At 40.2% G+C, this 27,704-nt stretch overlaps 1 protein-coding gene across 2 annotated transcripts in view; it reads right to left on the minus strand.

Moving 5' to 3' along the window:
* Positions 1–1,618: 1,618 nt before the first annotated feature.
* TDRD7 (tudor domain containing 7) overlaps positions 1,619–27,704 on the minus strand; it is an 89,827-nt gene continuing 63,741 nt past the window's right edge. Inside the window, exons 9-17 of one of the 2 annotated variants that reach the window (XM_032635307.1) lie at positions 26,222–26,333; positions 24,274–24,476; positions 23,119–23,253; positions 21,257–21,343; positions 14,431–14,565; positions 12,059–12,169; positions 9,644–10,146; positions 4,920–5,080; positions 1,619–2,088 (exon numbers count right to left, since the gene is read on the minus strand). In XM_032635307.1, the coding sequence (XP_032491198.1) occupies positions 1,868–2,088; positions 4,920–5,080; positions 9,644–10,146; positions 12,059–12,169; positions 14,431–14,565; positions 21,257–21,343; positions 23,119–23,253; positions 24,274–24,476; positions 26,222–26,333 (1,668 nt within the window). In that variant the 3' untranslated portion in view covers positions 1,619–1,867. The remainder of the gene's footprint in view (positions 2,089–4,919; positions 5,081–9,643; positions 10,147–12,058; positions 12,170–14,430; positions 14,566–21,256; positions 21,344–23,118; positions 23,254–24,273; positions 24,477–26,221; positions 26,334–27,704) is intronic. The other variant, XM_032635306.1, reaches the window with a different exon arrangement.

Below are 27,704 nucleotides of genomic sequence, written 5' to 3' on the forward strand. Positions count from 1 at the left end.
GTGGGGGGCAAGTCTGTCTGTCTGTCAAACTGTCCCAGCACCAGATTAACTTTTCAGTTACATCCACAACTAATTGCTTTATTTTAAAAAGTAATAGAAACATTCCTAAAGTTAGTGAAGTACAAACCACTTCTTTCTTATCTGTGGACAATTGGAAGATTTTTGTTGTTGTTGTTATTAGGGAAAGAAACCATTATAAAAAAACATTTACACTACTTTATTTCACTTAAACATTTGTGTGTCAGGATATTTTTACTTTATCATAAATGATTACTTAACTCACTGGCATGAACATTCCTGAATTTTGAATCACTTTAATTATAAATACTAAATATAAATTTTAAAAAGCTGGAAAGACAATTTCAACACATTTTACATGAAAAACTTGAAACATCTGGTCTTTATTTTCTTTCTGTTCTTACTTTTCCTAGATGTTCTCAAATAAAAATAAGCAAATGACTAAAAACTTTTATCTCTGGCCTGGTCTTCTCCCCTTCTCTCCATATTTCCAATAGTTTATGCATATCTTCACACAGAGGTCTACTAGCTTAAATTCAGTATATGTTCAAAATCAAAAATTTAGGCTTCCCAGTCAAACTGAGTAAGGGGTCACCATCCTAGAGCTCACAAGAGCTGCTTGGGTGCATCTTTTCCCAACACCACATTCAGTGAGGTCACATTGTTAGCTGGAACGCAACAGCAGTAGGAATATTTACAACATGGGAATCGTCAGACACTACAAATCAAGGCTCACTCCCCGCGTGACCGCCACACACCCACCAGAACCAGCTGTCAAACATTTACCGGGATATGACTGGATAGAGAGATGACTAAGACCCCTCCCTCCCTCAAGGAGCTCACAGTCTAGTTGGGGTGACTGGCACAGACAACTAGTTATATGCTATGGAGCTCAGTGAGATCTGGGCAGCACGAGGGGCACAAAGTACAGTGCAGTAGGAGGGGCACCAGGGAAGGCTTCATGGACAGACTGGGAGGTCAGGGAGGATACCGACAAACAAAAATGGTGGGGAGAAAATGAGCTGCAGTCTGAGGGAAAAGAATAAGAGTGGTCTGGAGGGAAGTGAGGCTTCCTTTAGAGTATCAGTAGTCCTAGATGAACATGCGTGGGGTTTGGGAAGGTCCAGTGTGGCTGGCGCAAGGAGTAGTAAACAGGGAGGTTGGGCAGGGAGACTGTAAAGGCCTGCGTTTTCAGTCCAGACTCTCTGGGCAATAAGCCACCCAAGATTTGGGGTGATCTGGGGTGATCAGGACGTGCTGGTTTGCCTGGGCTGTTCCTCCAGCAGCACCACTAGCAATGCTGATGGGGTAAAGACTCGGGAGAGACTTCACATGGTGTGGTGAGCACCTGCTTTGGGACCCATCACTACCCCAGGGTAGGGTTAAGTCACGGAATTCTCAGTCTAACTGGAGAAGAACCGAGCACCACAAGGAAGACAACATGCATAGAAAGGGAAACTCTTCACCTTAAGATCATAAAGCCTAGAAATGATAAGATAGTCAGCTTTTGTGAACCGAGCACCACAAGGAAGACAACATGCATAGAAAGGGAAACTCTTCACCTTAAGATCATAAAGCCTAGAAATGATAAGATAGTCAGCTTTTGTGTTGATAAACATTTTATTCTAATATTATAGTAATAATCCAAGTGCAATTCTCTTTGAAAAGTCAACTCTGTTAGAACAAAACTTGTTAAATATCTTTCATCAAACACAAACATATTCTTTTCAATCCCGCACAGCAGTCAGAGCCATGTAGCAGAGGTAAGATTTTTTTTTTTTAAAGCCTACTACATTTTGTTATTGCTAAAAAAAATCTGAATTAGTTGTCAGGGTCTCAGAAGCAGTGATTAATTGATTTTTGAAAGCTCTACCAGATACTCTGACATAAAATCATGAATCCAGATATCTGTGTCTGGCAATGACGTGTCCACTAAATAGACCACTACTTTCCGGTCCCAAGGGTTAGTGTTTTCTATAACTGTCTGCACCAATGCCACCAGAGGTTTCTTCTCCACGTGATTTCGAAACACCATCGAAGCCTCCTCAGACCACTGGCTGCACTTCACTCCTAAGAGGAAGGGAGTTTGCAGATCAATGAGGGGTCAAATGAGCCTTTCTTTGACCCGTTATAATGGAAAACTCTTTAAATAGTCCCAAAGTAGTTAAACACACCAGCTTAGACTTGCCTAACTGAAAAACAGATGCTGAAGAATCTTACAATAGTCTTGCTTACAGTTTTTCTATTCTGAATGGGGTTATTTCTGTAAACCTTCACCTACAGACACAAATTTCATTTGAGATTTAATGCTGTGATATAAAATGAAGTTATAATAATGACTGCCCATTTCCGTAAAGTATATGTAGATATAGACTGATGGAGAATGAAATATCAATATCAATGACATTTCTCTTATTTACAGATTTTTTTCCCTGATGAACCAGATATAGTAAAAAAAAGAAAAGAAGAAGAAGAAGAATTAATACACTTAACAGTATTTTATTTTATTTTTTTTGTGGTACGGGGGCCTCTCACTGTTGTGGCCTCTCCCATTGCAGAGCACAGGCTCTGGACGCGCAGGCTCAGCAGCCATGGCTCACGGGCCCAGTCGCTCCGCAGCATGTGGGATCTTCCCGGACCGGAGCATGAACCCGTGTCCCCTGCATCGGCAGGCGGACTCTCAACCACTGCGCCACCAGGGAAGCCCAACAGTATTTTAAATTACATACATCACCATGGTAAAAGCACTGGAATGAAAGTCTGGAGACTCAGTTACTATTCCCAGCTCTTCCTCTATCAAATGGTATGATCGTGAGGAAACCAGTTGATTTCTCAGGCCTCAGTTTACTTCTTGTAAAATAAAGTGGTTGGACCAGATGAATTTTAAGTCCCATGCATTTCTAAATCCCCATGACTTTTAAACTTGAGAGCTCAAGTTAGAGAATTCTGAATTAGGTTTTAAAACAAAACTGAGACAAGAATATGTATTTTTCAAGAAGTATTATTAACTAACATAAATTAAGTTCACATATGTTAGATTAGATATATAAATTATGCCCCATAGTGATGAAGGTCTGGGAGTTTCACATGTAATTTAAAAGACTTTTCGGTGTAGTGAGTGGGCTAAATTCTTTGATCACTAAGAATTTCCCATGAGAGAAGCCTAGAACTGTCTATAAGCTGCTGCTTCAGTGACTGTAACAGAGTCTGAACCTCCCAGCACTGGCACGAGTTCAGTGAAATGAAGCGGCTGTAGAGTCCCCTGCACAGGGAACACCAGTGACTGTGGCCACGAAGCCGGGGTGGGGATGATGGAGCCATGCGATCCTCCCTCACGGAGACCCCTTCACTGGGCCGTCTGATTGTCATGTTTAACAAAATGTGTTGTTAGAAAAACCTGAACGTTAAAAAGTGAAAATGAAAAATGTAGCCATTAATTCTGAAGAAACCATTTAGAAGTTTGAGTTCAAAGCAGATCAGTGGTAGTCATGCCATGTGTAAGATGCCATTTTTGGTTCATATCTGTCTACCATGGGAGCTTCCTTTGAGTTCTAGTAGGAGACACAAAGAAACTGGAAAATACTTCAAATAAGTCAATCTCTCTCTCTCTCTCTCTCTCTCTCTCTACCTATCTATCTACATATATATATCTTCAATAAACGCTGTCAATATGAAGAATTTATATACATGATTTCTCTCATTTCTGAGATCAAGTCAGTTCTGCCACTGCTAAGTGTATGGGGTGAGCGGGGGGTGAGGAATGAGGGTTGAACATGTGGTCATAACTTGCCCTATCCCAGCACAGCAGGACCTCCAGACAACTGGAGGTGTCGGCACCCCTCATCCCTCTTGGCCTCCGCACCCTCTGCTCACGGCGACAGCTCTCTGGGTGGAGTTTCAGCTAGGCACCCATGCTACCTACTGGTAGAGGGCACACAGATATCTGCACTGCCTTCACAGAAGATAAAACAAATCTCATCAGACAGTATCATAAAGAAGTACCACTCTACACCTATTAACTCAGCTCCTCAGATTTTATGACAGTCAACAGGCTGGTGTGAGTGTGGTGAAATCACACACTTGTGTGTTGTTAGTTGCAATGCAAGTGGAAACTGATTTGGCCATGAAAATGGTCATATTCTACGACCCAGGAATGTTTTATAATTGTGAAAGTCCATTACATAGATGCATTATAATTCCTGCAATAAATTATGAAATCTTAATCGCGCAATGTTCTCCTGTTGGTTATTTGTCTCATGGTTTCCATTTGCTTGTTTTGGCTAATGTATGTAGCTGTGGGGTTTTTTCCTCAATACTACAATAAAAGTGTAAACAACCTAAATGTTCAACAATAGGGAAACAATAATTAAACAGAATATTTTGCAGCTATTAAGAATTGTTATCAGGACCATCAAACAACCACCCAAAAAGTAATAGTGTGAAAGCAGAATGCAATACTGTACCTGTACGAAGATTACAGTTTTAGAAAAATACTCATACATGAAACCAGAGACAGAAAGGCATATGGAAAAACAGAAACAGATATAGTGGAAGGGCATGACCTTGAGAGATCATTAAAAATTATCAATAGGGCTTCCCTGGTGGCGCAGTGGTTGAGAGTCCGCCTGCCGATGCAGGGGACACGGGTTCGTGCCCCGGTCCGGGAAGATCCCACGTGCCGCGGAGCGGCTGGGCCCATAAGCCATGGCCGCTGAGCCTGAGTGTCCAGAGCCTGTGCTCTGCAACAGGAGAGGCCACAGCAGTGAGAGGCCCGCGTACCACAAAAAAAAAAAAAAAAAAAAAAAAAAAAAAATTATCAATAGGCCAATGATTCTGTACCCAGGACAAAACGACAATATATACTACTGTTGTGTCATGAGTCCAAATTCCCCAGAAGTTACCTGCTAGTTGAGCTGTGACTGCTTGAAACGGCAGCTTTCGGAACATGTCCACCAGGGGCTGCACTTTTCTTATGCTGACTAATTCGTGCTTGCCATAGTCCAGCTCATACACGGACACCAGTCCATTGGTCAGGATTCCTTTTAAAAGCACCCTGTACCACCTAGATGTGCATTGGAGTAAAAAGGAAGAAAAAAACGCACAAAGTCAACACCTGCTTTAAGGGCAACATTTTTTGATAAAAAGGAAAATTAATACAAATGTTATTTACTAAAATATAAAACTATGCTGTTGTAGAAGTTTTTAAAGAGACTGCTTCTTTTTTTCCAAAGGTTACTATTCTCTGCTTTGTCACTGGCTCATTTGATGGAATTTGTTCACTCAATACCCTTTTACAGGCCTCACGGAGCTAATAAAGGAAAACCACCACTAAGCAGGAGGAAACAGTGCCACAGAGCACAATCAGGACAAGGCTGGCAGATCCCTTCACTCTGACGGGGAGACAGGAAATGGCCATACTTTGGGGACAAGGTCCATGTGTGGAAGATGGAAAGAGAGAAGCAAGCGGGACCAGGTATGGAGAATGCATTAATTCAGGGACTTCCAGGCAAGATACTTTAGGGCTATCCAGGTAGCATCTGGACCAAAGGTCTGGAGCTCAGGAGAATGGCTGAAGCAGGAGATACAGATTAGAGTTGGTAGGGGGGAAGGTCATCAAAATAAAGGTAGTTTATGAAGCTATGAGAGAGAATGAGAATGCTTCAGCAGAGAATGTTTGGAAAAAAGTGAAGTGAGGACAGAATCCTGGGAAACACAAAAATTTAAGGCAAAGGAAGGTTACCCAGTAAAAGGAGACTGAGGAATAGAAGGTAGGTGGCAGCAGGAGGTCCTGAAAAGAGTGGTACTGCAGAAACCAAGTAGTGTAAAGCATCCCATGTTACAGGGAGGTCAACTAGGATTGAGTTAATAGAAGCCACTGGACTCGGTAATGAGCTCTATATCTTTAATAAGAATGGTTTCGGGACTTCCCTGGTGGTGTAGTGGTTCAGAATCCACCTGCCAACGCAGGGGACACAGGTTCAGGAAGATCCCACGTGCCGCGGAGCAACTAAGCCCGTGCGCCACAACTACTGAGCCTGCGCTCCAGAGCCCACGAGCCACAACTACTGAGCCCTCGTGCCACAGCTACTGAGGCCCGCGTGCCTAGAGCCCGTGCTCTGCAACATGAGAAGCCACCGCAGTGAGAAGCCTGCTCACTGCAACGAAGAGTAGCCCCCGCTCACCGCAATTATAGAAAGCCCATGTGCAGCAACAAACACCCAATGCAGCCAAAAATAAATAAAATAAACTTATTTTTAAAAAAAAGCTACGAAGAGGCCAACTTCAAACACTGTATATAATTGGGGGGTTCTGGGAGGAACTCTAGAAACCTTCAGATAAGCCCAAAGTGAAGCAAGCAATTACCCATGAATCACAGAGACAACAGGGACACAGAAAGGTATCATAATAAGTACATGACCTGAGGGCCAAACAGACCTGACCTTTGGGGGCCAAACAGACCTGAGCTGGAGTCCCACTGAGCCATTTTTCAGTCATGTTAACTCTGGGCTCTTTATTTAACCTCTCTGTGCCTCAATTATCTCATGTGTAATGTTTAGCTTTAATTTACTTGCAGAAATAATACATATGAAGTGCCTAACACATTAATTTGGCATATAACAGGCAGCTGGCAAATGGCAGCCATTATTATAAGTATTCTTAAAATGAAGATAAGCTGTGCAGATAAGAACTTTAGATTAATTTGAAGAGAAATTTCCATATGTGGAAATGCCAGTATGGTGCAGGTTGCTAATTCATATAAGTGTAAAAGGAGATAAAAACATTTGGTTTCCACCAATATCACTGTCTTTAAACTGTACAAGGCAAATGATTGATGGTCTGTGCTTTTAGTCTATAAATAAGAGGTACAGAGCTGTGAGGAGAGAACCATCAGGAAACCTATGTGTTGCATTCCTATTTAGCTTTCAACTTTCAAAACTAAGAGCTTAAATAAAGGCTTCAGTTTTGACAACATTACCAATTTCAGTGCAAGGCTACATATGGATCACCTGGAGAGTTTACTTAAAACACAGATTCTGGGGTTCTACTGCCAGAGATTCTGACTCAGGAGGCCTGGAGTGAGGAAGGGGAATCTGCATTTTTAATAGGCTGCCCAGGTTATTCTTAAATTGGGATAGATTTGGAAATCACTGTAATCAAAACTGTACCTGAAATTCCTAAATCTTAACTTACCAGAGCTGGGAACAAGGTTTAGTAAATAGTCCTGGGTTGTAAGCAAGACAGAAGCTCTGAACACTTTACATTGATTCAGTTCATAAAGTTTCAAAAAATATCAGATAATCTGTTCCCATATATAAGACATCCCTTGATTATCTGGGACAAATTAACTGATTAAAGCCCCAGAGTCCTGAGGCAGAACTGTTCAATCCATGGGGGAGTAGGGTTGGAGTCTGAAGTCCCACACTACAGATCTCCGGTGTTCAGAGATCTTCACATGATCCTTCCCTCCAAGTGGCACCTCCCCACCACTAATCATCATTAATCTGCTCCTCAGATAAGAGTTAGCATTAGTTTGGCTTTAACTGAGATTAAACTATCCAATAACAAAGAGTTCTGATGAGGCAAATTGGAACCCATTTATGCTTATGATTGTAAATAACATGACATAGTAAAAATATTTTTTAAAGATGAAAAGCTTATGACATATAAGTTGAATGCTTTTTAGAATGAGAGCTATTATACTTTTCACTTTTAAGTGTTGAAAATTAGTTTTTTTCCTCCCATAAAAATAACAAAATTTTATAAATGCCTGTACTTGCTATCTTAAGAATGAATGAGGGGCTTCCCTGGTGGCGCAGTGGTTGAGAGTCCGCCTGCCGATGCAGGGGACACGGGTTCGTGCCCCGGTCTGGGAAGATCCCACATGCCGCGGAGCGGCTGGGCCCGTGAGCCTTGGCCGCTGAGCCTGCGTGTCCGGAGCCTGTGCTCTGCAACGGGAGAGGCCACGGCAGTTAGAGGCCCGCGTACCGCAAAACAAACAAACAAACAAAAGAATGAATGAAAGCATTTTATAGAAAAAAAATAAGCAGTTGACCTTTCAAGTTGAGTTTTGGGGGGTGTGTATGTATGTCTGTGTGTTGGGACAGGGAGGGTAGGGGGAGAGATTGTTCTTTTTGTTCAGCATTGTCAAACAAGCTGGCACATTTCCCCTAAGAAAGTTGGCAAAGGGAAGGGGGAGCGGGTAGCTTGTGCCATTGTCCAGGGCTTCCCGGAGTGAGCGTATAGCTTGAGGAACTTGGGCTTCCTTGGGTTGGAACCAGCACATCCTGGGGGCTTCAGGAGAGGAGAGTGTGGATCCAAATGTGCGAACGTAAGAAAACAGACTGAAAGTGCTAAAACAAATGTAAGGAATTATGATTCTCACTGTCCAGAGGCCAAAGAGCAGTGAAATAGACACTGTTGCACCTTATAAAGGGTGCCACAAGTTCTCTAGAAAGAAACTGACTGCATACATCAAAAATCCTGTAATCTTTAAACAAGTGACTTCTCTTCTAGGAATCTATCTCATAAATACATAATCAGAGAGCCGAACAAAGATTTAAGTTTAACATTATTTGTAACAGTGAAAAATCTGGGAGAAAAAAACCTACAAAAGAAAGTGATAAGTAAATTATGATTTCTCTATATGATGGAATATTTAGCCATTAAAATGTTTATGAAGAAATCTCATCACATGGAAAAGTGTTCACAGAATTATGTTAAGTGAAAAAGTAGGTATGAAATTATATATAGTAATATACCAATTGTATAAATATGTATAGGAAAAAAACTAGAAGAAATACGTAAGTAGTTTAACAAGGGTTATGTTGGTTGGCTGACTTTGTTTTCTTGTACTTTTTTTTTTTTTTTTTTTTTTTTGCGGTACGCGGGCCTCTCACTGTTGTGGCCTCTCCTGTTGCGGAGCACAGGCTCTGGACGCACAGGCTCAGTGGCCATAGCTCACAGGCCTAGCAGCTCCGCGGCATGTGGGATCTTCCCGGACCGGGGCACGAATCCACATCCCCAGCATCAGCAGGCAGACTCTAAACTACTGCGCCACCAGGGAAGCCCTAAACATTTTATTTTATTTATTTATTTTTGCGGTACGCGGGCCTCTCACTGCTGTGGCCTCTCCCGTTGCGGGGCACAGGCTCCAGACGCGCAGGCTCAGCGGCCATGGCTCATGGGCCCAGCCGCTCCGCGGCACGTGGGATCCTCCCGGACCGGGGCACGAACCCGCGTCCCTTGCATCGGCAGGCGGACCCCCAACCACCGCGCCACCAGGGAAGCCCCTAAACATTTTATTTTTAAAATTTAGAAAGTCATTAAATAAAAAACATTATTTCTTAAATAAAAAAATATTTTTCTCATAGGAAAGTAGAAAAAATATTTAAACATTCACTTTAGATATAATGAGGTTTTTAAGAGGACTAGGGTCATTCGATTTTTAGATAAATGGCATCATTTCAAATATAAGAAAATTGCACAATTCATTGGTCTTATTTCACATTCAAAATTCCCATTTGTGCAGTTCCAAGTCCCCCTGCAGGGATTAAGGACTCTTGGTATCATTCTACACGTTTTTCTTAGGAGGAGAATAAAAGGCTCTGTCTGTCCAAGGACCTACTTATTTTCCACTTTTGCAGCATACACTTGGTCTTTCTCCACTGCCACATGGCGCTCCTCAGACACACTGTAATAAAGAATCATCTCTTCCATCAGAACTTCCAGCTTATGTATCTCTTGCCACGGCTGGACGACAAAGTAGCCCGGGTGACAGGCCACTGGCACGTACACATCCATGTGTTCCCCTGGCTTGGACAAGTGGACAGGAGGTGGCAGCTCCTCCATGGAGAAAGAGCTGGTATGGTCTACCAACGACTTTTTGAGGATATCCGAGAGGCTCTTTCTGAAATTCTCTCCAGTGTTGCCCACAATGGAGGTGTTTGCACTCTTGCTGTTGGGGGAGCTAGCTCCACTGGATATGGCACTCAGAAACACATCCTTCTGATGCTTCCACAAGTCTGCGTTTGTGATCTGGCGATTGATACTGCGGTGAGGGTCGGGGAAGTTCTTGGGGGTAAATAAATAAATATGTGCCATCCCTCTGGTTTCATCCACTTTTGTCACCTTTGGAAAACACACAAAACCAACTTAAAGAAATCCAAGTTCACGCTGAATTCTGAGGTGGTTATAATATTAACTTTAAATATTATAAAACAGCATTTTGCAAAGAACCCAACTTGCTAAAATCATTTTATTTGAGGTCAGATGAATTATCTATCACAGCTGTAGCAATGAATAAGCTCGTAGGTCCAAGTAGTCTAGAAACCAGCGGCAAGCTTGTGGAAATGAAAAATTTACTAACCTCCAAAAACTGAGAATATCTATGACTGGCTAGAGGTCATTATCACTGAGAGGAAGTGATTCTATATATCATGAGTAATTTTTTTATATTAATGACATGTTAAAACACTCAAAGAAGAAAGAGTAACCCAATGAATCCCCATGGGCTCATCATCCAACTTCAACAATAAAAAATAATAAAAATGGCAAAATGTCCTGTAAGAATTCTGCTTAACGCTGGTGTACCCTCAGACAGGGAAGGGAAAGAAAAAGCTTTGACCTTCACCATACCCTTTGGGATCTTTGGTCCAAAGTCCTTGTTTGGTCCTAATATCTGCTCTCACCCCTCTCCCTTTCCCCCAGTTACATGAGAGGAGAGGGACCTTGGGAGAAAAAGAGGAAGAAAGCTCCACTGAATAGGCCAAAATTATAGTCACCATTTTGTACCTTTCGCCTAGGAGACCTCTGATCACCTGGCTACCTTTTTCTGTCAGAGGGGTGAATGTCTGTATGGGAGCACCACACGTTGATAACTGGACTGTGTGTCCCAAAGGGCTGGGTGACTGTTAATTCTTCTCATCAACTCCTCTGGTTTATCTTAGGAATAACAAAAATGAGACACTTCTAGCCACATCTATCTTTTACCAAACTGGGCTAGAAATGAAAGGCAGGAACACAGGCATGAAGACAAGGAGACGCCAGCAAGGCAATCCTTCTAAAGTAATTTACTTTAAAAGCTTTTCTCCTAGCAAGAGGAGTCTATTTAAATTCATTCTTTGGAGGGCTAATGAAGTACTGACTGCTAATTCATTTTGATATTTATGGTACAGAAACACCATTTCAAAAATCAACCATTAAAAAGATTTTTATTGACTACCCAATACCCTGGCTTTAGGAGCTGAAAATGTAGCTGAGAAAACAATATTCATGTGGCAATTGAAGAATATAAAATGGTATATAACTGTGTGATTGCACATGATAAACCCTAGAGGAGAATGAAGATAGGAAAATCAGTGTGGGCTCGAGTAAGTGGGAGGTCTTCATGAAGATATTTCTCAAGGACATTTCAGTGCTAACATTGTTAAATGCTTATATAAAATGATAACACTATTTACATCAGTTAAAATAGAGAAATATTATCTTACATTTCTATTCTTGGAAATATGAGCAGTGTTTTTGATATGAAGATGCAAGAGTGTGAAAAAGAAACACGCTAGTGAAAGAAATAAAGCAGTTTAAATAAGTTTTAGGAAGAGACAAAAACCAAGATTACAAGCAAATATTTGTTTATAATCCATTTTACTTTAGGGATAAAAGAAAGCAATACCGGACTTATTTAAATGGTCTTTAGAAACATTTATCAAGAGATACATAGTCCTCTGTTGCAGACTTAACTCCTTATCATGGAGCAAAATAGGAGCACGGAACTACCTGCTACCTTATTAATAATCAAAAAATTATATAAAGGGTTTAAAAGTAACACTGGAGATATAGGATATATTCTTAAATAAAAATTAAACCATCAGATATCTTATAGCAACACATGTAACCAACCTCTTGACTATAAAAGTGTGTCAGAGGTGAAAGCATCAGTTTACAGTAAGATAAAATTCTTTCACAAAAACAAGTGGGAAAAAAAAAAGTGAGTCCTTCTGGCTGACAGCCCCCTTTTATCAAGACCAGTAAGATAACTAACCTTAATGCTACAGTCTGAGCAATTCAAAACAGAATCTCTTAGCCAAAGCACAGCATCTGGTGTCCACATGCCAATAGACTGTGGAAGATCTGCTAAACAGCACTTTATAGCCTGAAAAGAAAACACAACAGAAAAGAGGACATGCCATCTTAAAATAGGTACTTATGAGTAGTGTCAATATTATTTTCCTACAAGTCAAATGTTGCCAAGATAGAGAGCAAGCAACAGCAATAGCTAATAATGACAATCACAGTTCTCGGGCTGTAGCATCTGCTATGTTCCTGATCTATTTATGTTACTACCATTGTCTCTACTCCTATCATGAGCCAGGGTTATACCAGGCACTTCACATACTTCTCACCCTACAGTACTTCCGCATGGCAGGCCAGTGTTGTGATCTCATTTTACAGACGGTGAAACAGACTCAGAGATACTAACCTGTGTAAGATCACAAAGTCGTGAAGACAAGATTGGGACTTATATCTAGGTCTTCCCTTTATGCCCAACTAAAAAAAAATGAAGTGTCATTTGGATGAAATCTGACTCCTGTTGTAAAAATCTCTGTGGAGCCTTCCGGCTGAATGAAGCATTTCCTGAGTACCCCAGGCATTTGTATTTACCTTTTGAAGGAGGTCGTAATGAGAATTAAGGAGGGAAAGAAAAACTAAAACCCAGTGACCCCTAAAAGCCTCATTTCCCCTGATGCTTTTTACCTCCCACCATCACTGCACAAGCTTCGGCAGAATGGCTACATCAGGGAGGAAAAGGTAACCCCAGGGACTCCCTCCAGTCTCACGGAAGGCTTTGAACTGATGGAGGCAATTTTATGCAGGAGATGAAACTGACTTCCAGGATTCCTAGATTTCTTCTTTCCTCTCTGAGCCCCACCCTCCCTGTCATACACCCTCCCTTCATCCTTGGGGGCTCCAAGTCTCCCACTGTGCCCCCTGCATGAGGTACCTTTCTGGGTGGGGAGGAGGTCACTTAGAGCAAAGAGAGCAGACTCTACTAGTGCAGGTGCCAGGTGGGCAAAGAGGGAGTGAGGCGGGCCAGCTGGGGCCTGCGCACTGGAGAGCACAAGCCCTGCAGAGGAGAACGTCACTTCCCAAGCTCCCACAGAGCACTGTGCCATAAAGGGGACTGCTCAATAGAGTCATGTTTTCTAGTTTGTCAAGAGAAGCTAGAAGCAGACAACTAATTCACATATTAAAACACTATACGAGCCAAGGGCCCAGACCCAATATTCATGGGTCAGCCTTGGCCAACAGGCCATCAGTTTGCTACTCTGAACCTCTTGGGGAGATGTTGTTAGCCAGAGGCTTGCCCTAGCTGGTTTTAAAGGTTCCCCCAACTTCACATCTATCAAATAAAAAATCCAGATAAGATTAATAGAAAAAATTATAGTGGCTTTTACCAAGAAAGTACACCTGTGTAATTTTCAGACAGTCAGAAGCAGTGGAACAGATCACCCATCTCCTCCAGCCCCGGAAACCTTTTCTAGGTAAGGCTGGCCCTAGATGGATGTTCTAACAAGGGGTACAGAGGCCAGAGGTGTTATCAAGTGAAAGCAGCACTTAAAGGTCTAACAATTTTCGATATTATGCTGAGCAGCAATAAGAAAAAATGTGATTCTGAAAATTGGCTTGAACTCAAGTTAAACAGCTTCTCTGCAATAGTCATTTTAGGAAAGGCGACAGTGACTGCAGTGAGAGAAATTATAAAAGCCATGCAAATTATGGTCAAGTACTTTTTATTCACTGAGTTTTGATACGTAAGAAATCTTCTGGTAAATATAGGTCAAGGGGCCCCTTGAAATGATAGAATGTTGAACAATTTTATTTTCAAAGCATGATGGATTTCTGTACAAACTCTACTTCTCCTAAGTAGGAAATAGCTATTAATAATTTTAATTAATTCAAAATAATTCAAACTTCTTATCATCTTGAATTTTTATCAAGAGAGGAAGGATAGACTGAAGTTAATCTTTTCACTAAAATCTATGAGGAGAAGGTTAAATATAAACATATATCCGAAGAGAATGGTTACCTAATTAAATTAAGAACTCTGGAAGTAAATATTTACATATAATATCCTGAAACTGTGTAGAAGCCAGCACTGGCATCTAATTATTAAAGTGGAACCTCTAACTGGACAATATAGCCTGATGACTCAACATGCTTGAAAACAAACATTTATCAAACAATATTCTGTAAGTCTCACTGGTCTTCTTGTCTAAGTGAGCCACCATTTGGATCATTTCCAATTTTGCTAAACTCAATCATCATCAAAAACTGAGAGAGCATCTCACAATGTGATTATGAACACATCCAAATCCCTTTCAGCCAATCTCCTAGGCTTGTAACATATAGTACCTGAGGTGGTACTGCAACCATTTCTTGGAGAAACCGAGGGGGAATTTCCCTGAGCTCGGACACTTTCACAGACGTCACAGTGCCAGAGTCCAGGAATTGAACATCAAGAGCCCGGCTGCTGTGAACATTCGTGATCTGCAATGAGACAAGTGTTGGCTGATTTATTAGCATATCCAAAAGGCCACAATGCTTCTGTGCAATTACATTTTGTACAGCTCTAAAATGCATATAAAAAGCAACAAAAACTATCAGTGCGGATTGAATTTTCTCTTATTTTAAAATGTACTTATTTACCAAATAGATATTCTTTTATAGTAGAATTGATTTCAACATCTTGCTGTTAATTCATAAATATAGTAATAATTACTATGTTTTCAATTCTAGGATACTACTGATTGTAAAACAATTTGATACATTATTATATACTGCTGATCGTAAGATACAGTCTGTTCTCCAAAATATCAGGATGTGAGGAAAAAAAACAAAACTACTGTGTCTTAGCAATGAGGAAATAATAGAGAGAATTCAGAGACAGAATTTTACTTGTGGTAGGTAAATATTATGTTGGGTTTTTTTTTACAGTTAAACTTGGTCTTTTCTTAAAATTAATTAATTTATTTATTTTTGGCTACGTTGGGTCTTCGTTGCTGCACGCGGGCTTTCTCTAGTTGCGGCGAGTGGGGGCTACTCTTCGTTGCGGTGCGCGGGCATCTCATTGCGGTGGCTTCTTTTGTTGCGGATCACGGGCTCTAGGTGTGCGGGCTAAATAGTTGTGGCTTGCGGGCTCTAGAGCACGGGCTCAGTAGTTGCGGCTCGTGGGTTCTAGAGCCCAGGCTCAGTAGTTGTGGTGCACGGGCTTAGACGCTCTGCGGCATGTGGGATCTTCCTGGACCAGGGCTTGAACCCATGTCCCCTGCATTGGCAGGTGAATTCTTAACCACTGCACCACCAGGGAGGTCCCAATACTATGTATTTTTTTTTTTTTTTTTTTTTTTTTTTTTTTTATGCGTTACGCGGGCCTCTCACTGTTGTGGCCTCTCCCGTTGCGGAGGACAGGCTCCGGACGCGCAGGCTCAGCGGCCATGGCTCACGGGCCCAGCCGCTCCGCGGCATGTGGGATCCTCCCGGACCGGGGCACGAACCCGTGTCCCCTGCATCGGCAGGCGGACTCCCAACCACTGCGCCACCAGGGAAGCCCTACTATGTATTTTTAAAACATGACACATTTTGGTATTTTATAGCTTAGTCAGAAAGCCCAATGATACTTTGTATCATTTGTCAAAAATGGGAACATCATTAATCATTAGAGAAATGCAAATCAAAACTACAATGAGATATCATCTCACACCAGTCAGAATGGCCATCATCAAAAAATCTACAAACGATAAATGCTGGAGAGGGTGTGGAGAAAAGGGAACCCTCTTGCACTGTTGGTGCGAATGTAAATTGATACAGCCACTATGGAGAACAGTATGGAGGTTCCTTAAAGAACTAAAAATAGAATTACCATATGACCCAGCAATCCCACTACTGGGCATATACCCAGAGAAAACCATAATTCAAGAAGAGTCATGTACCACAATGTTCATTGCAGCACTATTTACAATAGCCAGGACATGGAAGCAACCTAAATGCCCATCGACAGGCGAATGGATAAAGATGTGGCACATATATACAATGGAATATTACTCAGCCATAAAAAGAAATGAAATTCAGTTATTTGTAGTGAGGTGGATGGACCTAGAGACTGTCATACAGAGTGAAGTAAGTCAGAAAGAGAAGAATAAATGCCATATGCTAACACGTATATATGGAATCTAAAAAAAAAGAAAGAAAAAAGAAAAAAATGGTCAGAAAAACCTAGGAGCAAGATGGGAATAAAGATGCAGACCTACTAGAGAATGGACTTGAGGATACGGGGAGGGACAAAGTGAGAGAGAGGCATGGACATATATACACTATCAAACGTAAAATAGATAGCTAGTGGGAAGCAGCTGCATAGCACCGGGAGATCAGCTCGGTGCCTTGTGACCACCTAGGGGGGTGGGATAGGGAGGGTGGGAGGGAGGGAGACGCAAAAGGGAGGAGATATGGGGATATATGTATATGTATAACTGATTCACTTTGTTATAAAGCAGAAACTAACACACCATTGTAAAGCAATTATACTCCAATAAAGATGTTTAAAAAAAAATGGGTAAGTTACACACTGAATCAAAGCAATAATTACCTACCTGTGGCCAAATGGCAAGAACACAATGTAACATTCTGGATGCACCTTTAAATGCCACAATCTCCCCTAATATGCCCCTAAAATGCCATTGTGACCCTTGCCATTGTTAAATATTTACAGTGGCCAAATATAGCCCCATGGGGGTGGTTATCTGGGCTGAGATCTCACGCCTACAACTGCACTAACTGCTACCTAAGCATGGTGGTGCCTTCGGTATGATGACTGTTAAGAACTGGGCCACTTTCTTCTTGGAAGTCAGATTCGCCAGAAGTGAAGCCTTTTTCTACTGCCCGAGAGAATGCTTGATTAATATAATAGCATAAATTTTTAAATCTCTTAAGACATGATAAACACAAACAGTCCCATGGAGGAATATTTTTAAATGTTTAATATTTTTAAATGTTTAATATTTTATTCAAACATACATACTGAACATATATATTGGTATGGATGGTATCTGTTGAATGCTTGTTATATCCAGGCATAACTAGGCTACAAAGATATACTTCCCCTTCTCAAAGAGCTCCTAGTGCCATGAGAGACGACACAAATACATAACCATACTATAATGTAGTAAAGGCAATAATGAAGTTGCGCTTGGGGTACTGTGAGAACACAGAGAGTGGGTACCTGACCCAGCAGGAAGCAGGTGTTAGGGCAAGCTTTCAGGAGGAGGGAATGCCTAGAATTGGTACTTTTCTTTAAAAATTTACTTTTTTTTCTTCTTATTTTAGTAAAATGCCTCCATTGTAGAAAATTTATATACTTAAATATATAAAAATCACTTGTAATCTACTATAGGTTACAATTATCCTTCTAGTCTTTTACCCATGATTCACAAAAGATTAGATTTACAAGAATTACAAAATATTTGTAGATACTATTTCATAGTTGACTGCTTTCCACTCAGTGTCTCATAAAAATATTTCATATTATTTGTCTTCTATGTCATTTTAATGTTATTTAAGTCTATCATATACATACATTGTGACTTATCTATGAAATCACTTTGGCTGGATAATTTAAGTTGTGTAAATTTGTTTACACAAATTTGTTACTTTAAGAAATAATCATATTTACTGGGCATTTGTATTTCCTTTTTCACAAACTGAAATTTCATAAATTTCACAAATCTATGCCCTTTCAGAGCTGCACCTTAAATGATGAATGGGAGTAAACAAGGTTGGTAGGAGTCCAGTTAGGTGTGAATCTGGACATTTCAAATAGAGGGGAGAGGATGGGCAAAGGCACACACATACTTCTTACTTGTGGGGCCTACAAGCATTTTGGTTATGTTAGAGCATAAAATGAGAGGCCGGGCAAGGCAAGAGGTGAGGCTGGGAGACAGGCAAAGGCAAGGTCTAAGAGAAGCAGATATCATGCCTTCAAGAACTAAGACTTTACCCTGTAGATGAGAAGCCAATGTCAAGCTTTAAGTAGAAGAATGAGATGGTCAGCTTTCTAAAATTGTTGGCGAGGGCTTTAGGATCAGATAGATTTGGTTTTAAATCTCAGCTCTCCCACTTTTTAGCTGGATGACTTTCCTCATCAGTAAGAACAGGGATAACAGGGTTTTGTGAACATGAAATGAGATCAGTCATGTTTAAAAAAGCATTTAGTGTCATGGAAACAGTAAGTCTCGTCATAAGTTGGATGTATAATTATTTGCATTTTGGGTTGCTACTCTTAGTGATACGGAACTCGACTAGAGGAAGACAGGAGTGAAGGCAGAGGAACCAGTTGGTGTGGTACTGCGGTGTTCCAGGCAAGAATTAACAAAGTTGTAAAATCAGCAGTGTTCCGTGATTAGTAGCACTTGGGGCTGAGGAAGATGTAGGAGTCAAAGATAACTCTTAAGAAACAGCCTGCATGGCTGCATGAATGGAGGTACCACTAAAATAGAGATAAGGGAGAAAGGTAAGGATGGGGAAAGATAATTTTGGTTTCAGACATGTAGGACTTAAAAGAGTTTGTGAGATGGACAATTAGGCTGGCTTTTGCTCAAATCTGCAGCCCATCAAGGACTGGAAAACAAATTTGGGAGTCATTAGGGCCAAAATGGTACCTGAAACTATGAGATAGGATTACCTACAAGGATGCAGAGGCCGAGAAGAATGATGAGCCTGGACAGGACTTAGGGACACTGACATTTCAGAAGTGGGGGTGGAAGGAGGTTTGGGTGAAAAATAAGCGAAGGAATTATTAGACTATCATGAGGAAAATTAGGATTTGATAACATGGTAGCCTAGTGAGAAGAGAATTTCAAGTTTCAACACTGTTTGATGCAGCAAAGAGGTCTGGTACGACAAGACCTGGAAGATACTGATTCAACTGCAAAATTAAGATGCTGTTCACAAGAACAGGTTCTGTGATGGAGTGTGGGCAGAAGTCATGTGGCAGTGACTGAGGACTGACTGGAAGATGGTGCAGAGTGAATGCAGACCACTTCTACAGGGAAACAGGGAGAGTAGTGGCCACTGCACTGAATAAAGTTGGTTGGACTTACAGAATAAGTTCAGAATGTATAGGCACTAAATTTTAGACAAGTTACAATGTCAAGAGCAAATACATCACTTAAACACAGGATCTGCTTTTCATTAACCATCTTTCTTTCCTTAACTTTCTATGCATCACTAAGAGAATGAACACTTTTGCTACCTCAAAAGTAGATAATACACAACTTGACAGTAATAAAAATAATACTAGATATTTATCTAAAGTATTTGAGCATACACTGAGAAGGTATTTTTGCCAAAAAGGCATAGCCTGATTCCACACACAGAGAAACTCAAGTTGAGAGACACTCTACAAAACACTGCTACTCTTCAAGAGACCACAAACAACAAAGACTGAGCAACTGCCAGGTTGGAGGAAACTAAGAAGACATGACAACTAAATACATCTTGGGATCCTGGACCAGAAAAAGGACATATGGAGGACAATCTGGGAAATGTCAGTATGTTCTGCAGATTAGTTAATAATATTGTACCAATGTTAATTTCCTGGTTTTGATAATCGTTATGTAAGACGTTAACAATTGGAGATGGTGGGTAAAGGGCATATGGGAACTCCTTAAAATATTTTTGCAACTTTCTAAAAGTCTGAAATTACTTCAAAATAAAAGGTTAAAAAATTAAGTATTTGTGCATGTATATATTATACACTAAACAGCACAGAGCTTTAAAATTCAGATAATGTTGTGTTCTTTTTAACAAATCATGTTTTGAAGTTTATAGCTAAGCACCCAAATCTTAGTCATATAACTCCAGATCTCAACTTTCTGACACACATTCACATTGACAATAGTTATTTCAAAACTGATGCTTTCATTAAAGTGGCCATGATCAAGATTTACTTAAATAAAGGGAAAATCAGTACAATTAAGTAATCACAATGCTGCTATGCAGTAATAAAACTCAATAAAGCAATGATTCTTACTTAGGGTTGGTTTCTTTGAGAATCTTAAGAAAATTATGAATACTTTCCCTCCAAAATACATAATACACACACACATAATTTGCATACAGTTGTTGGGTAGGGGTCCAGGCGCTCCCTGTAAGCAGAGGTCTTTGCACCTAGGTTAAGCACCACTGTGGGAAAAAAAAAAAAAATCAAGCCCAGATTTGCAATTTTACTAACTGGGCAAAATAGATATCAAAAAAAAAAAGAAGAAGAAGACAAAGAAAAGAAAGAAACCACAAAAATCCAAAACCTACCTTTGAAAAACATACAGAGATTTATGACAAAATATAACAAACCTCCTTGCAAATTCATAACTGAGCTTGTAAGAAAATAAAACAATTATTAGGCCCTGGAAATAGAGGAATATGTGAACACTGAAACCCAAGCCATCCTGGGCAGGGGTGAGGGAGGACATGAGATGCCCCCAAGAAGCCAGAACACTCAAAGGGCTACCCCTCGAGGGAGGGGTGACTTTGGAGAGCAATTAGGCATTTCCTATGCCCAGAAATTCCACTCCTACATATGTACCCTGGGAGATATGCACAGGAAGGTTCATGGTAGTGCTGTTTATAGGAAAAAATTCGACACAATCTAAATATCCATTGTCAGAAGAATGGAGTGATAATGTTGGCATATTCGTACACTGTTACAGCATACAGCAGGGAAAACAGATTACATCACAAACATAATGAATGAAAAAGCATGTTATAGAAGAATCAATACATCTTACAATTTGTGTAAATTTTTAAGACATTCATTCATTTAGTTATACTTTATTCATGTTTTTACTATAAATATTATATATACTATTCACTTCTACATTTTAAATATCTCTATATTGAAATATACAGATAGTAAAAGTATGTGTGTATAGACACAAATATAGTAAAAGTCTAAAGCAGTGAATAGGAAGGAGAAACACGAAATTCAGCTGGTAGCTCCCCCGGGGTGGGAGTAAAAGAAAGGGCTGCAGACAGGGAGCATCAACTGTATATTGGTTTCATGTATCATGTTTTATTTCTTAAACTGGTGATGAGTATATGGATGCTTACTCCATTTTTTAAAAACCTCATTTATATGTCTGAAATATTTCATCTTAAGTTTAAAAAAAAGTCAAGTGACTGATTTTACCTCTACTCGTAACCATTTTCCTTTGCAATGGAAGAGGCAGATTTTCCCACAGAAGGGTAATGAAACGAAGTACTCAGAGGTCATGTGCTGCAAAACAGAAATGCATGACACTTATTATTCTCAGCAAAGAGCACGTTGCTACACCATGAGAAAAACACCGCTGTGGCACAGGCAAACTGCTTCACCCGTATGTGATCAGGCTTTCGGCGAGGTGTGTGCTACAGTGGACACAGCATATGTACAGGGGTTGTAGGGCTTCTGCCTTGTTTCTCATATGTTGGTGGCAGCCATCTACCCTCCTTCCTTGCACATGGCTCATAAATCAGCCTTGTTAAAATGTCTAAAAATGTTAGCATGGAGGTCAGTATAATTCATCCAGGCTCAGGCACCATCAGTTAAACACAAAGAGGGAAGATGAATCCGATAAAATGAACAGCCTGTATGAAAGGGAAGCAGTTAGGCTAGCTGTTCATAAGGCCTCCTCTTTTCATCTTTTAACATTCAAGATTCAAAGATAAGATTTTAATCCAAAACAAAAGAAACGTTATCAACACAAATATGGATATCAGTGCCAGTTCAATGTTGTTCAGTGTTTTCATCCTCCTCCTCTGCTGCAGCTTGAAATGGGGGACCTGTCATTGCCTCTTTCCTTCAGGGTGAATGTCTCTACTCTCCCCAAAGGCAATGTCTCCTTCCACTTGAGTTTCCAGGGCACTAAGAACTATCAAGAGTGCTTTTCACCATTATAGATTATAAGCACGTGCGTGCAAATGAGTAACTACAGTCACCCTCTGGATGTCTCAGATTTCTCTAGGATAGATCCGCAAATCAAACTTAAGTAATGACCTTGAGATACAAGCTAAGACATCTGTAACAGAGAAAGAGGTAAAGCTATAGATCTAACGTCTCGATTCTAGGCTGTAGTCTAAATACAAGTTTAATCCACTTCAGCAACTATTTTGGAATACCTATTTTATGTAAGACACTAGATAAGTTACTACGGTACCTATATGAATTAGGTACTTACCAGAAGCTGGTGAGGCTCAGTCTCTGCCCTCAGGAAGCCTATACTCTAGTAAAGCAAACAAATACCCAAACAGCTAAAACAATGCTGCGTACAAGTGTCATGAGGCACTCGGGGTGCTCTGTAGGTCAGAGGCAAGGGTTCACTTCCAGGTGAGGGGGTCAGAGATGAAGCGGCATCAGAGTTTAGTCACTTGGAAACCACAGCATATTGTGGATTACAACTATAATGTCCCAAATGGAGGTAAGGAGGTCCCTTTAGGACCTTAAAAACAAAACCTCTACAGATCCTGATTCAGAAAATAATACTAGAATTAAAGGGAAAAGAGATTACTAATAAATGTAAACTGCAGAACCACATTTTCCAAGGCGCAGGTTCTCTCAGGGACCATAAAGAGGTTGGGGAGTGATGCCTCGGAAGTTTTATTCTCCTTCTAAATTCCACGGTTCCGTCTTTGGCCAGGCAGAGGAGCCAGCTGCTCGAGCAGACAGTCACAGGCAGCTGAACTGTAGGCTCATCAACTGCACCTTGTGAATGACAAATCTACCGGTCGCTGCACACTTTCTATGTGCCAGGCCCTGTGCTAATAATAAGCAGCCTTGTGACTAGTCCTCATAACAATCCTGTGGGTACTCACTATTATTATCCTCATTTTACCATGAAGAAACTAGTGGGGATTTTTATTTTTGTTTTAAATTCTGAAGTCTGGGGCTCTTACCCTCTATTTTAGAGAGTCTACCTCAAAATATACAAAACTTACTACACATGTACAATTTAGTGACTCCTCTTGTTTGCAATGTTAGGACTCATCTTAGAGGTGGATGCTGCTTGGCCATACCTTACAATGAAAGTATTCCTCTATCTTATGCAGAAGGTCGTTGAGCTTGTTCAAACCCTTACAAGGCACCTGGCAGTAGAGTGTGCCGTCGGAGCAAATATTAGTCACTCTGACATTTGTGTACATGGCATCGACCTGAAACAAAGGACACACCAAGGATGTGAGAACAGAGTGCAGCTCTTACCTACCTAAGGGGATCTATCTAAGTAGCTCATTGAAAATTTCTGCGCTTTTCAATCTTCTAAGCAAGCTGGAGGACAGATAGAATGAAATTCGTAACGTAAATGTGAAAAACTAGTTTGCATACCACTCTTTCCAAAAGGAATATCTGGTATCGTTTGTGTCAGGCACAGAGTAGACATTTTGCACACATTATATTATTACCACTTTCTACTGTCTGAAAGGCTACGAGTATTTTTAGCTCTGCTTTAACTCTGGTTTATCTTCTCCCCATTAATTTAGAAAAAGAATTATTATATAAAACATATTTTTGCAGCATTAACAGAAATAAAAATAAAAAACTCTCACAAAATCAATCCCATTATCAGTTTACTTTCTAATTCACGTCCATGGGCCACAGGAATTTTTAGTAACTTTAAAAAATTATAATCACAGTAAAGGTTTAATTTTAGCCATTTTTGGTCAAATCATAATATAAAGGCAATTTACTATTGCTCTACTTATTAAAACAAATATTTTCCCAATGTTGCTATGAAGCCTTAAAAATGATCATTTTTAACATCTCATTCTTTCGAGTGGCTGCTCTATAATTTATTTAAAAGTGTCCTTTCGTACAGACATCTATGTTCTTCACATTTAAAAAATGTTAAAGCTAGCAATTTAATAAGCATCTTCACTGATCTAATTTTCCCTTCATTTGAATTATCCTCCTTTATTATCTTTGCAAAATAATTTCATATAAAATTAATATATGCTCATTGTGGAAACTGGAAAATAAAACAAAAATCCAACTCTTAATAATTACTATTTATATTTTGGCATTTCCCCTCCTTTTAGCTCCCTTCCTTCCTTTTTTTTCCCAATACATACGTAATCTGTCTCTATCTAGTGTTAGCCTAAAATGTACAACGTTCTTTTCTGGTGAATTTCTTTCCTGTGATACTTGTGAATAGACAACAGTGGTCACAGTGGTACCTGAAGGTGAACCTCTAGTGACTTGTCACATTTGGCCTTTAAGCAGGTGGCATTGATGTTGATGTCATCTTCTCCTGAGGTATCGTACAGAACAACCAGTGGAATATCAGCTTTTTCAAGTATTTCCACTGCAAAGATCTTTCCACAAGTTAAAGATTCAACCACCTTCACTAAATCAGGATCATCACTTAGAACTTCCAACCCTGAAAAATATTGAATATTTAAATTTCTACTTAATTAGAAGAATCATTTTAAGATGCAGAGATTGTGTTTGTTTTGGCTACTTATTACAATTATGAATCTACTACAAAATTCTTAAATTTTATAGGGAAGCTTTGTTATACAATCTTCTTTATACCATCCACCCTTAGGTTTAAAAATATTTATTATAACATGAATGCCCTTTTGAATGATTACACAAAGGCGGGCAATCTTAAAACAAGAAGAAAAGTTGACGATCAATCTGAATTTCTACCTTAGGAGAAACAGCCTTCACTTTACTGACAAACACATATTTAAAACAAAAAGACTAACACATAAAGAAGTTGTCAGCCAATTATGTCTGCCAGTCATGTATTTGTAACACTCTTCCTAAAAATATACCCTTGGTTTTTTCATTTTCTAATTAAATATGCACAATTATTTCTTGCATGAACATGCACTTATTGAAAATTTAGACAACCTTTCCCCCTCCCTTTCATTCTTTCTTTTTAAGTAAACCATCATGGCCCTGAGGATACCAAAGAACTTTCAGATTTATGAAAGAAAGGTAAAATACTGTTTAATGTAATGTGGGTATTAGGTGAATTTTATTGCAGTCTAGTTATTCTTTAAATTCTTGGAAAACTGTAATTTCATATAACATAATATGACAACTCTAAGTTAATTCATTAAACTAATTAAACTAGGGCATCATTTCCCCAATGGTACTACAATGTCTATTTCTATATTTTCCCCCTTTAAATCCGTAAGCAAAAGTTTACAGATTCCTTCTGACCTACCTTTCTCTTTTTCATATTCTGTTCTCCAGACACACACCTCTATAGCTTTTATCAAACCTTTCATTCCAGCATCCTAAATCTTTTCCTATGCTCTTGATATGTTTCTTTTCAAAACTAATTCCCACAGGGTTTGTACCAGTATTTTTAAATCACTCTAGATTTATCTCACAGAGAGAGCCAAACCCAGTTCCTCTGACATAAAGACATCCCTGCTGGGAAGGAGGCATTTCTTCACAGGTCTAATTTTCATGAAAACAATTCTGATAGTTTTCTGAATATAGCTCTGGCTCTCCTGCATGAGGCATACATATTCCAATGTCTTTCCTCATCATTAACGTGTGCCCCCCATACTTTCAGGTCATCCCTACACGTCACTCTCACACATGTGCATTTCTCTACGCTTCCTTGAGGAGGAAAGAAAAGAACAGTGATACGTGACAGTGCCAGAGACCGCACATGACCCACAGCTGGACTCGTGCTTGGGTGCACGAGGGAGTGTTTCCCTGCTAACAAGCAGCACCCACGGAGTCCATCTCAGTGGGAACGAAGCTGGGAGTCCACTTTACAACAGGTCGAACACATGATTTACACTGATCCTGTATCCCACGATACAGGGCCTCGAACAGCTATTACTAGGGCAGTTACGGCAACAGCAACCAAACCCTCTCAGATGTCCAACAGGCTTTTAATAATAAATTTAAATGTGCTATATGTTATATATAATGTAACAAAAAATATATTAAAACATTGTAACATTTTTATAATGATCAAATCTTACAAAGAGAAATACAGCAGGCTCTTATTAGTTACCTATTTATACATATTAGTGTATATATGTCAATCCCAATCTCCCAGTTCATCCCCCGCCCCCACAGGCCCCAACTTTCCCTGCTTGGTGTCCATACGTTTGTCAAAGTGGAGAGCACTTTAAAAAAAGTTCCTTTTACCTGCGAGCTTACACTTTGTAGCTTGGAATGACAGTGAACAGAACTTCGGGTTCAATTTGTATGCTTTGCTCTTTTCAACATTTTCACTAAAACCATAGTCAACATAGCATACCTAATGATAACAGAAACAACAACGTTTAGGTTCAAATAAATTCTTCATCCTCATTTCTTAAAAAAAAAAATCACTTGATGCATTGAACTGGCTTCATTTTACCCCATAATCGGCATGTGAAGTGGCACCACTGCCTGGAAAATGCCAGGGGAGGTACCCCTGACTTAGCCTGGAAGAGGAATGCTGGGAATGGGACCAGGGGTGCCAGGGCTCCTAACTTCCAAGCCGCACTCCTCCGCTGCGCCTTTGCCAAAGGGGAGAAGAGGGAGAGTGCTGAACTCCGATGCCTTCTGTTGTCAGCTTCTCAGAAGCACACGTACCTGGTCTGCCAGCCCTGACTGTCCCCACCCTTTCCTTGCTGGCATAATGCCTACATCACCTTATTCTTTCTTGATTTATACAACTCCACTAAGGATCTGCTTCCTTAGGCAGATCCTTATTTATTTCTAGAGGAGGCATCACACTGGTGGTATTTATCAGATTCTAAATCCCCAGAGCAGCACTTGTGACAGCTTGCTCTCAGCTGTTATGCTTCCAGGGACCGAGATGCTTTCTGTCAATGACAACAATGATGTCATGGCTGGATAACATGGAATTCTACACTGTAAAGGTAGGTAATTCTGGGTTTTTTGGGGGCTGTGAAGCTGGGTTAGGCCTTCATCCAATTCAGGAAAAGGTCCCAAGTCTGCTGGACAGAGCTCTGTGTTTACAGAAACTTGCATGGCACTTCCTCACCACCATCACAGATCATGGAGAGCCTGGATATTATTTTTAGTGTATTAATAAAACCTTCAGTTGAGAAGGACTATATAACCAACGGCTTTTTCTTTTTGGAGAAAAATAAATCTAGAGACATTAAGCCGCGGTTTAGAATGATAACTAGGAATCAGAGGGAAAGTGTTGAAAACTTAGTACACTTCTCTAATTAAAGCAGATAGTTACTACAAATACAGAACAAATCACAAAAACGCAGGGCAAAGGCATGGCAAAGAAAATACCAAGTAATACAGAGTTTTACTTTCTGCAGTAAAATAAAGTCCACAGCTTCTGAGCACCAAGATTCTGACAGTAAGTATACAAAAGAAAAATTCTCCCCATCAGAGAATCTAAGGAAGAAAAGAATAGAGAGATGACTAACGCCTTCCCTGACCACCTGATAGCCGTGTCTGTGGGGCCTGTATATCCCCGTTGGAAAGGATCATCTCTTAGAGTCCGTATCTTGACTCAGTGCCCGCCGAGGCCTTGATCCCTGGCAGGGTCCCCCCACCACTACAGCCAGCCAATTCTCCAACCCCTAATTAGCACCTGCTTTTTCCTTCCCAAAGGCCTCAGGATTCACGCAGCTTTTTGTGTCCTTTAATAGCTATCAAC

This window comes from Phocoena sinus, chromosome 6 (genome assembly GCF_008692025.1).
Source record: "Phocoena sinus isolate mPhoSin1 chromosome 6, mPhoSin1.pri, whole genome shotgun sequence".
In the NCBI taxonomy this organism is placed as follows: Eukaryota; Metazoa; Chordata; class Mammalia; order Artiodactyla; family Phocoenidae; genus Phocoena; species Phocoena sinus.